The sequence below is a fragment of the Erinaceus europaeus genome, chromosome 20 (assembly GCF_950295315.1).
Source record: "Erinaceus europaeus chromosome 20, mEriEur2.1, whole genome shotgun sequence".
NCBI classification, from domain to species: domain Eukaryota; kingdom Metazoa; phylum Chordata; class Mammalia; order Eulipotyphla; family Erinaceidae; genus Erinaceus; species Erinaceus europaeus.
In genome coordinates this window covers 55,529,334-55,541,226 of record NC_080181.1, presented here as the reverse complement: position 1 = coordinate 55,541,226, position 11,893 = coordinate 55,529,334, and the positions used below count along the sequence as shown (strand labels likewise).

General features: G+C 43.4%; 1 protein-coding gene across 1 annotated transcript in view; it reads right to left on the bottom strand.

Moving 5' to 3' along the window:
* FANCI (FA complementation group I) overlaps positions 1 to 11,893 on the bottom strand; it is a 51,153-nt gene that overhangs the window by 289 nt on the left and 38,971 nt on the right. Inside the window, 13 exon segments of the mRNA XM_007527371.3 lie at positions 8 to 106; positions 194 to 289; positions 765 to 836; positions 1,797 to 1,856; positions 1,952 to 2,005; positions 2,717 to 2,901; positions 3,170 to 3,263; positions 3,401 to 3,469; positions 3,566 to 3,693; positions 4,884 to 4,935; positions 7,173 to 7,289; positions 8,961 to 9,034; positions 9,511 to 9,677. Of these exon segments, the coding sequence (XP_007527433.2) occupies positions 8 to 106; positions 194 to 289; positions 765 to 836; positions 1,797 to 1,856; positions 1,952 to 2,005; positions 2,717 to 2,901; positions 3,170 to 3,263; positions 3,401 to 3,469; positions 3,566 to 3,693; positions 4,884 to 4,935; positions 7,173 to 7,289; positions 8,961 to 9,034; positions 9,511 to 9,677 (1,267 nt within the window).

The following is an 11,893-nucleotide window of genomic DNA, read 5'->3' as shown; positions in this document are numbered from 1 at the left end:
TCCTTACCTCTTCATGGCCCTCCTCCCGCAGAACCATCTCCAGAATGTTCCCTTTGATTTTGAAGTCCCTGGAGGTGCTGAGTTTCATGTGCTGCATCAGATTGACCTAGGATGGGAGGGAGAGGGGCAGCACTTAAGAGTTACAGCAGAAAATCACCCTAATGTTCTGCCCCACTGTAAGGAGGGTGCTTACCTTGGACCTCTTAGATAGTTGGATGAGAAATTTTTCATATTGTTCAATGGCGAAGATAAGGTTAGGGATTGGCTTGGTCTCTCGCAAAACTCTGGCCTAGAGAGCAAAGATGGGTAAGATTTTAATTTCAACCACTTCAGTCACATCAAAGGACCTAAAAGCCAATAGAGGTTCTAGCTCTGCTCTCTAGCCTGTCTTCCAAAAAGTCCTTGTGCACATATGTAGGTAAACAGCTATAAAAACTTATGCCTTAACCCATACTTGTGGATACTATTGGAAACAATAGCATCAGGACTTAATTTCTTTTTGAGAGTCCCCTGCAGGTGGGACCAGGTATGCCACCACCTGGCCCCTGGCTGTCTCGCTTCTGTAACGATTTACTTAACCCATTTGTTTTTTTTTTTGCTACCCAGGTTATATTGCTGGGGCTCAGTGTCCACTCACTGGCTGGCCCCCTTGAGAACCAATTGACATGGTACTATTGTTGGTTTTTAGTGACTGCTTTCTTTTTATCACTAATGTGCTCAAGGCTCATCCACAGCCCATTATAACAAACAGCGGAACAGCTTACCATGATGGAGGCAAACACAGGTTTCTCCTTTGTCTTCTCTTCTGTGTACTTTAGGCTTTTACTCTCCTTGTTCTAAAGAAACAGAAACAGTAGCATTGCTTAACATATTAGCTCGCAAACAGGAAACAGGCACTTTGAAGATAGTTGGCTGAAGGGAAGCAGGAGAGGAGGTTCTTATTACTCGCCAAGTACTTACATTCTCAAGAAAGGTTTGTCATCAATGCAACCATGTCTATTTTGTAGATAGAGGGAACCAAGCTTTATAAAGAAAGGGTTCTTAAGAAACCTGGGGTGATGTGGAAGGCTGGAGGGCATACCCCAGATGAAATGCTGCTCCGTCTTCAAAGGCATGCTGTCCTATCCTGGAGCAATAGCTCTCATACTACCACACATTGAGGCTGGGAAAAAGAGCATCAGCAACCCTAGTGTCTGGATGACGCTGAGTAAGTACGTGGCGATCCACAGAAAAGAATCAGTAAAGTGTATGTACAGCAAGAATCCACAAGCTTTGTATTATTTTTATGGTAATAGACCCTGGAGCCTCAGGCATAAGTCTCTTCGCACATAACATTACTAGCTGAGAGTGAAGGGATGCCCAAAAAGGAATCAACACTAGATGAAAATTAGGCAAAAGATCACAAAATACAAACTGTATAGTATGAAAGAAATAGTCTTTGGGACACATGCCAAAAAGAAAAAAAGTTTCTGGAATGTATTTGAAAACCACTAGTGAACTTCAATATAGTCACACCTCTTCTCTCTGTACTTTGGTTGAAGGGGATAAAAGTTCGCAAGACCTATTGGGTTGAGGAAAAAGTGTTTTTCTATGCAAAAATGAGTCATGGTTTCCCCCCCAAAAACCTATTGACATATTTAGTGGCGAAGGGGTCTGAGCAAACAGTCCATTCTCAGCTGTGTGCTTGCTACTGCTTTACGTCCAAGGATTTGGAATCGTCTACAATTAAACAGTCCCCAAACCTCTGCTTATTGACCCAACAGCAGTCTGTTTTGGTACTGATTTGATCTACTTACCTGCACATAAGAAATGAAAGAATAGCACAGAGGGGTAAGATGAGAACCTGACAGCTTCACCTGCAGCAAAGGAGAAAGCCAGTGTAACTATAGAAATAAAGTGCTTCCCCCATTCCTACCTAGAGTTTTTTTAAACAAAGACGCTCTCAACTTACCAACTTTTCCATGTTTTTTGGAATTCCTCCAGAGCACGGACATACCTGGAGATACTAATAGATTCCCAAATTCAGCAATTAATTCTACATATGTGTCTTGGTGAGTTGAAGGAGCCTGACTCATTACTTTGATAAGCAAAGGACAACAAGCTGCTCTGTTCTGGGAGACACCTAGATAGATACAAGGCTTCTCTAGACAGTAGGCAAGTAAGCGTTTCTGATCGGCTCAGCTCGTTAAAAAAAACCTTTACGACAAGTCCTATGACATTGCTGGTTTTCCATTTGAAAGCTCACCCAGTAATGTGCGCACTTGACCGTATGCAAAGACCCTGGCCACCACAAAAAGGGGAAGATCACCAGTGGTGAACAGGTGTCTCCATTTCTCTCACTAATAAACAGCCTACTGGGAACAGTGGGATTATACAGGCACAAAGCAGAAGCAACAGGACACATTCTCAGTACTCCCTCTGCAGTGACCCAGTGTTGCTGCCTGAGCTGTGCCTGTGCCTACCTGAGGATATCACTACCGGAATCAACCAACCTCAGAACCAAGATATTGCAAACGATTACTGTCTTGACTCATGGAATTACAATGAATTCTCCAGTTGTGACTCCCCCCCACCCCCCCACCAAACCTGAGGAGATGCTTGGCCCCTCTTGGTTGAGTCAGACTAGGAGTGGGAAAGGGACTCCTTATAAGGGGTCCTACAGTGCTGGGGGCAGCCAGGGTTGAACAGACCGTTAGTCTCACAGGTATATACTCACGTATCTTACAAGCGCAGTCAGAATGGTGTACATTTTGCACAGGCCCTTCAACAGTGTGTCCACAGAGCTGCCTGATGGAAGGGCTGTTTGTACCAGTTCGTGGAAAAATGTAAGGAGTGTTCCCAGCTGCATGATGACGGCTTTCTCAATGGGATGAGTTGGTGTAGTTTGAGAAGAGGCTGCGTCTGACAAATGAAATTGGCACATTCAGACTCAACTGGCCTTGTTTTCTAGTTAAAGCTAGAGATTAAGAAATCAACAAGGCACAATTAAGTAGGAAATCTGGAGGAGAAATAAACACGAAGGCTGAGCCAGCAAGCACACCATAACCCACACATAAATGTGTAACTAAAAAAATGCACACACACAGCTCCATGTTCATGCTAAAGCAGTGAAAATTAAATCTGGGTGATTTGTTCTCACAATTCAACCCTATCCCTGAATTCATCTTACCTGATGTGGTTTCTTGGTTCACTTGTGCCTTAAGTTTGATGATTAGCCAGTCCACTTCTTCCAGGATCCTCTCAGCATGACTCAGAACAACTAACTGAAAGAAAAGAACACCTGCCAAGGAAACTGCACACAGTGACCGGCTACCTAGACCTGGGCTACAGGTTGCAGGACACACACCTGTAACAACATTCAACAGGAATGCAGTGGATAGCAGCTGAGGCCAACACTTACACAGACAGTGGGGGCAGCTGTTCTCACATTCACTAATGCAAAATGGTTTGTTTTCTCCACTTCTACATCCTGGGGAGGAAAAGAGGGACAAGTTATCGTGATGGGCAACTACCTTCTGCCCTCTGTCTCCATGTTGTCTATTATGCTTAAGGCTCACTAGAGTACCTCGTCTATGTCTCCAAGGTGCCCATGGATATCCTGGGACAAGTCACGCAGGAGGACGACAGGACTCTTGCATACAACGTGGAGGCTGAAGAGCAAATTCATCAAGCTTTTGCACAATGAGACATCCTCTAGGAGTAGGAAGGATAAGAAATTAAAGGCATGCTACATCCAATGAATCTTTTGGAGGAAGCAGGTGTGCTTCCTTCCAGTGCTGCACACACGTCAATACAGTATTTCTCATATATACACTTCTACCCAGGTATCGAAAGATGTTCCCAATATAGTCACTGGCACACAAGTCAAGAAACAGCATTTACCAGAACCCTTGAAACCCTCTTCTGTGACTCAGAAGTGGCCTCCCAAGTCTGAGGTCCTGAATTTGATTCCCAGCATCACATGTACCAGAATATTGCTACCTTCCTCCCTCAATCTCATAAATAGATCTCGGGGGGGGGGGGGGGGCTTTCCTCTTCTGCCTCACAAACGGCTACCCTACCATCTAGTTTGGCTAGTCAGCACCTTTTTTGTGCCTGCTATGAGTGCTTTTCATGTGTATATTAATTTTTACTTCTGCACTGTGTGTATGGTGTGATTCTCTGGCCCATTCTACTGCTTATCAACATTTGGGCTTGTTTTTGTGTACAGAACTGCACTGAGGCTTTTCCATCTAAGTCTAGTGAGTAGGTAGACCTGCTGGACCATGCACATATGGTTGATTTTTAGTTTAGTAGCTAGGTAGTGCCACACGTTTTTCAGAGTGGTTATACCAACTTCTATCACATCAGGGAGAACACTAAGCAGTTTTTTTTTTTTCCCACACTGGCCATTGTAAATAGAATGAGGCAGAGAAGCACAGATAGTGAAAGAAATCACCATACCAACCAAAGCTTCCTTCACAGTGGGGGCCATGACCAAACCCAAGTTGCACACTGGGCAAAATAGGACAAACCAAGGTAGCTATTGCATTGACCCAGAACTAACTTTTTAAAAAATGCTGGGAGTCGGGCTGTAGCACAGCGGGTTAAGCGCAGGTGGCGCAAAGCACAAGGACCGGCATAAGGATCCGGGTTCGAGCCCCCGGCTCCCCACCTGCAGGGGAGTCGCTTCACAGGCGGTGAAGCAGGTCTGCAGGTGTCTGTCTTTCTCTCCTCTCTGTCTTCCCCTCCTCTCTCCATGACGACATCAGTAACAACAACAATAATAACTACGACAATAAAACAATAAGGGCAACAAAGGGAATAAATAAATATTAAAAAAAAATTTTTTTAAATGCTATTTAAGATTTAAAGCCCAAAAGGAAACATTACAAGAAACTTACCGAGGCTGTACTCCTTGCAAATTTTAGATGTCCAGGATAACATCTGCACAAACTAGAGATCATAAAGATATTAAAGAAGCAAACCAAGAAAAAGATCTAGGTGTTACCACGCTAGAAGAGCCCTGGACTTTCCCAAATACAATTGCCAGCTGAATCATGTCTGTCTTGTATGAACTGCCCAACAGCATGCCCTGAATTATGTACAGACCCATTCTTCATATCACTTTCATTCTCAATGACTGCTCTTGTTAAGGACCAATGGCTCTGGGGTCTGGGTTCATATTCTTGCCTCTTAACTGCCTTCGACCTCTACACCATCATGGTCTAGAGCTAAAGCTTTGTCTTCCCAGGACCTACTCTGAATACATCTTACAGATGGTCAGAGTCAGCTGCTTAGGAGCCAAATCGGGAGCTTGCAGGGATTTTACTTTTTTTTTTTTTCTCTTGGTAGGCAGAGGCGGTTACGGTCTCGGCTCCTGTGTTACCAGATATATGCCCAAATCTGTTTCAACAGTTCTTTGGAATAGGCCTTTGGCCAAAATGTAGTAATACTTAACTACCGTTACAGTGCATAAGGACCCAGGTTCAAGCCCCTGGTCCCCACCTGTAGGGAGATAGCTTCAGAAATGGTGAAGCAGTGCTGCAGGTGTCTTTATCACCCTTCCCCTCTCAATTTCTTTACTAAAAAAAAAAAAAAAAAAGTTGAGGAAAAAGGTAAACTTAGAAGCAAACTGAAAGCTGGGATCTAAATGTCAAAGGTCTCCATATTTGTGTGACATGTGATAGGATACAGAATAAGCTGCTGCGTGAACAAGGGTAGAGTTAGAAATGAAAACCAATTTTTATATTCACATGTTTGATAATGAAGAAACCATGGAAGGATTATCTACAAAAGATATTTACAGGCCTGGGAGGTAGGTCTTTTTTTTTTTTCCCCTGAGGAAATTAAGAACTAAACAAAGGAACCATTTACTTTTTTATAATTATTATGGTTTTCCAATCATAGGACATTATTAGCCATTCAAATTTGAAGGTCAGATTAGCAAGAGACTACCTGAAGTTAAGGAGTGGCAGCTGTTAAAAGATTAAATGAAAGGCTTTCCTGTACACATTAGTCTTTCCAGCTTCATTTATTTTCTCTCCAAAATTCCTGTTGCTACTTCTTTCCTAGGCCTTTTTAATTTTTAGCTAAAGTAGAAATAGGAGAGCATGAAGCTGACAGTAGTGAGGAGCTGTTTGGGTATAGGGTAAAGCCAGAGCAGAAAGGGCTTTCTGGCAGCTGGGAGGTGGTTCAGATTGTAACACTGGAACAAAAAGCATGTGGCTCTGAGTCTGACCCCCAGCACACTGTATGTCCTCTGGTTCTCTCATGTTGACTTTTTTTTGGGTGTGTGCGGGGTGTGTGTGTGTGGGGGGGGTTACTCCATGGAACTATAACAGCAGGAGAGGCAGGTTTGCTTTTCAGCTTTCAAATACCATAAGCTTGTTTCAGCCTAGCTTTTCCTCATAAGGGTGTATACAAAGTCTGCAAACCACAAGCTAATGTGGTGGCAGCACAAGCCTGGCTTCTCATGCCAGTCTGAATGGAACAGACCCTGCAGTCGGAACTGCTGAGTGGACAGAGTGCTGCCGCTGTCCTGTGTGCACGTCTACACAGCCCATCGCCGTGGTCATTTCTGCTCTGGAACTGCAATCACCCATTTGCCTTGAATACCTTCTGTTGAATCTCCCCCCAGAGCACTGTCAGCTCACCCTGCTAAGGAAGCCAACAGATACCTTCTTTTTTTGGTTAAGGAAACAAATTCAGGAGATTGTTGAGCCCTTTAATGAATAGTCACTAGATTCAGCGACTGCTAAATGTATCTCTACATGTATGAGTGAATGCACTTGATATTTAGATAAATTTCAGCTAACTTCTTGACAACCAACATGATTACACTTGAAAAGGACACATCGCGGGCCAGGTAGTGAGTGGCCAGCTGAGCACATACGTTACCATGTGCAAGAACCCAGGCTCAAACTCCCTGTCCACACCTGCAGGGGAAAATAGGCAAGTGGTGCCGGTGTCTCTCTCCCAAATCTGCCGTCTTCGTCCCTCTTTCTGTCCAACAAACAAATAAGACTTGAATAAAAAAGGAGAGAATAGATTTATAAGTCTGGAGGCAGTAAAGAGATGGTCTAGCTAGGCATATTGTTTTGAATGGACTAGATATGCGGAAGACACCAGGCTATAGATTTCTTGCCTTACGTGGGATGTTAAGTGGGACTGGAGGAGCAGTCTTTCAGTACCTGAGGGGAAGAGGGTTCCAGCAGCTTGGCCAAGTTGGTGAGAATGGTGACTAGCAAGAGGGCTTCTTTGCTGTTAAAGTCTTCTTCTTGGCTGCTAAGCAAATTCATCAGGGACCTCTGAGAAAGCAAAGCATAGACAGAAATTAGCACACATTTCTTAGCAAGAAGAGACATCTCTAGTCAGAGATTTCCAAGACTGGCATAAAAAGTATTTGACATCCCCCATAATTCTCTAAGGATAAAAATCTCAACAGGTGGTTTTCTACTCTGTGTTCAAGCACTACTTGGAGAAGTCTCTATAAAGCAGTGGCTGCCTTCCCCATCACCCACCAAATAAACAGCAAGGACAAACTGCACACCGACTGAGAGTGGCTCCCAGGTCCGAGTGGTGGCCAGCCCCACACCGATGCTGCTTTCCTTGCAGTCCTCCCTCACCTCCAAGATTATGCTCAAACTCAGTGTGCACATGGCATACCCACCACTCCTGGCTGTCATTCTTTCTCTCTCTCTCTTTTTTTTTTTTTGATAGAAATTAAGGGAGTCGGGTGGTCGCACAGCAGGTTAAGCGCACGTAGTGCAAAGCGCAAGGACCAGCGTAAGGATTCCGGTTCGAGCCCCCGGCTCCCCACCTGCAGGGGAGTCGCTTCACAGGTGCTGAAGCAAGTCTGCAGGTGTCTGTCTTCCTCTCCTCTCTCCATTTCTCTGTCCTATCCAACAACGACACCAATAATAACTACAATAATAAAACAAGGACAACAAAAGGGAATAAATATTTGAAAAAAAAGAGAAATTAAGAGGATGGGGAAGTAGAGGGGAATGGAGAGACGCCCTTGCAGCCCTGCTTTATCACTCAGCCTCCCCCTGAAAGTGGGGGTCAGGAGTGGAGGCCATGAACCTGGTTCCTTACACATGGTAGTCTCGACTGTGTGCTAACACCCAGCCCCTAAAACATTAGTTTGTAGGTCTTTTCTATGTTGCATTGTGAATTCTGTGAGAAAATGAAGTTTCATGGGGCCGGGTGGTGGTTGAGTGCATGTGTTAACAATGTGCAAGAAACCAGGTTCGAGCCCCTTGTCTACCTGCAGGGGAAAGCTTCACAAGTGGTGAAGCAGTGCTGCAGGTGTGTCTCTGTCTTTTTTCCCCTTTACTTTCAATTTATGGTTGTCTTTCCAATAATAAATTAATTTTTTAAAAAATACTTAAAAGGGAGTCAGGCGGTAGCGCAGCGGGTTAAGCGCAGGTGGCACAAAGCACAAGGATCAGGGAAGAATCCTGGTTCGAGACCCCGGCTCCCCACCTGCAGGGGAGTCACTTCACAGGCGATGAAGCAGACCTGCAGGTGTCTGTCTTTCTCTCCCCGTCTTCCCCTCCTCTCTCCATTTCTCTCTGTCCTATCCAACAACAATGACATCAATAACAAAAATAATAACTACAATAAAAACAACTAGGGCAACAAAAGGGAATAAATAAAAAATGTTAAAAAATACTTAAAAAACAAACCTTTAAAAAGAGAGTATATATATATATATATATATACTCTCTTTTTATGTATGTGTGTGTATATATATATACACACACATACATACATACATACATATATATCCCAGGGCTTGGGAGTAATGATTATGCAGAAAGACTATCATGCCTGAGGCACCAAGCACTTCAAGTTGAATACCTAGCACCACCAACAGCCAGAGCTGAGCAGTGCTCTGGTTAAGAAAACTCCCTGTCCTTGCTCACCAGCTAGCAATCTCTTTACAAGTCCAGCAGCTTCCCAAGGCTTCTCACCTGAAACTGTCGGATCTGGAAGGCTGCTCGTTGAGTGACACTGGCTTCCTCTTCTCCTTCCATATCTGTGACATCTAGGCAAGGAAAAGAATTCTTAATCCTCTTTGAAATGAGTTTGTGCTTGCCTTTAACAGAAAAACAAAAATATCTGGAGACAGATTTAAATGTATTCTTCACAGTCTGTAATCTCCTGGTGTCCCGCTCCCCTTTCCTTCACTACTTGTGGTTAAGGTAAAACAGCTCACGTGGAGAGAGCACTGGCCTTGTCACGAGCACGACCCAAGTTTGAATCCAGCCCCCACTGCACTGAAGGAAGCTTCAGTATTGTGGTGTGTTTCTGTCTCAGTCAGCAGTGAAGCCCCAGTGACAAGGCAAAAACAAAACAATCAAAAAATAACTAACTGCCAATCCTGAATCCACTAGATGTCACTCCTCAGCAACATTAGGACTGCTTTCAAGTGTCCTTGAGTAAACGAGCAAATAGAAACCAAGAGTTCTTAAGAAGAAAGAAATCTAAAGTAAGCCAAGTTACAGAAACTGAAGTGCTCACCAAGAGCCCTGAGGAAGTGATGGATCTCGGGCTCATAGGACTGCTGCACAGTGCTGAATATCTTCTGCAAACCCTCCAAGCACAGCAGTGAGATGCTCTTTCCTTTCTCTTTCTTTCCTGACTCCTCCACAGAAGTAGGAATTGAAGTGTATCTCCACAGCAAGACCCTGCGGTGGAGAAAGGTCAGGTTCAATAAGGCACAGTGTGTATTTAGACTCTGCAGGTGTACAGCCCTGTGAATGTGAATAAACAGTTTCCCCTGAATATATAGTTCTATAGTCATCCTCACAATCAAGATGTTTCCAGCATATGCTCTTTTACAGCCAGTTCTCTTCTTCTGTTTTCAAACCATGGATCTGATTCATGTCCCTACAGTTTCATGCTTTAAAAACCTTGTAAAAAAATGACTTATTTTACTATGAAGGAATCTGAATACAGGGGCTTTGTAACGCTACTATGTTCCTGTGAGATTTAGCTTGTTACTCTCGACCACAAATGACTACTGTGTTCAAACACCAACTGACCCATCTATCTATAAAGGGTGGTTGTTACAAATTTTGCTATTACATGTAAGTCTGATGTATGCAAACCTTTTAAAAAATGTATCTTCATAAATAAACTTCAAATAAAAATATATCTTCATAAATAAACTTCATTGTTTTCAGCCGATCCTGGATAGACCTTGAAAAATTCATGTTAAGTGAAATAAGTCAGAAACAGAAGGATGAATATGGGATGATCTCACTCTCAGGCAGAAGTTGAAAAACAAGATCAGAAAACACACACACACACACACACACACACAAGTAGAACCTGAAATAGAATTGGCGTATCACAACAAAGTAAAAGACTGGTGTGGGTGGGAGGGGAGAATACAGGTCCAAGAAGGATGACAGAGGACCTAGTGGGGGTTGTATTGTTATATGGAAAACTGAGAAATGGTATGCACGTATGTATTTACTGTTGAATGTAAAACATTAATTCCCCAATAAAGAAATTAAAAAAAAAAGAGAGGGAGAGATACTTGCAAACGTCTCCACTGCTTGTGACCCCCACCTTTGCAGGTGGGGACCTGAAGCTTGAATATGGGTAACATTTGCACTTTACTGGTTGCACCACCACCCAGCCACTGCACTCTATCTCTCTATCTATTTCTAAATAATTTATCTGGAGGGGCCAGGCAGTGGTGCATCTAGCTAAACACTCACATTACAGTGTGCAAGCATCCAAGTTCAAGCCCCTCGTCCCCACCTGCAGGGAGAAAGCTTCACAAGTGGAGAAGCAGGGCTGCAGGTGTCTCTCTGTCTCTTTCCCTGTCTACCTCCCTCTCCCCTTCAAGTTTTCTCTCTCTCTATCCAGAAATATATATATATATATATATATGTGTGTGTGTGTGTGTGTGTGTGTGTGTGTGTGTATCTATCTATCTATCTATATATATATTTTAAAGACTTTTATAAAGAATGTGTATGACCCAGACATAGCACCATTTGTAGTATAAGTGCAACAGACTTCCAGGCCTGAGGTCCCAAAGGTCCCAGGTTCAACCCCTGGCATCACTGTATGCCAGAGCTGAGCAGGGCCAGGTGGTAGTGCACCTGGTTGAGTGCACACATTACTACCACTGGGTTCAAGCCCCTGGTCCCCAGCTGCGGGAAAAAAGCTTCACGCGTGGTGAAGTGTGGTGCAGATCTCTCTCCCTCTCTCTTTTTGCCTCTTTATCTCCCCTTTCCCTCCTGTTTTCTGTCTCCATCTTATAAAATAAAACAATGAAAAAAGGTTTATAATAAAGAAATTAAAATAAAAAACCAAGCATATAGAGATCTTTGTTTTCATTTTATACTAATGTCTCTGCTCTTTCTTCTTAAAATTTTATCGTATTTTGTTATTTATATGACAGAGACAGCCAGATATTGAGAGGGAAGGGGGAAATAGAGAGGGAAAGAAACAGGGAAACACCTGCAGACTTACTTCACCACTTGTGAAGCTTTCCCCTGCAGGTGGGGGTTGGGGGCTTGAACCCAGGTATTTGCACATTGTAATATGTGCGCTCAGCTACGTGCACCACCACCTGGCCCCATGTCTCTGATCTTTCTCAAGTTAAATTTTTTTGTATCTTACATAGAATGGAAAAAAGCATGAAAGCTGTTGTCCATTAAAAGGTTTATATAAATCATCTTTATTACAGATATCAAAATTTGTCTATGGTCCAAAGCCCATAGGCAGCTACATGAATAAATTCCTTTTGGAGAGTGACTTGCACATGGCCAAGTGTATACTCTACTAGCTGAGTTATCTCTGACGTAAAGTTAACATCCTATTAATTTTGTGAGTGAAGAGAGGATGGGACACCATTTCACCATGGGGTTTATCCTGTGCTATC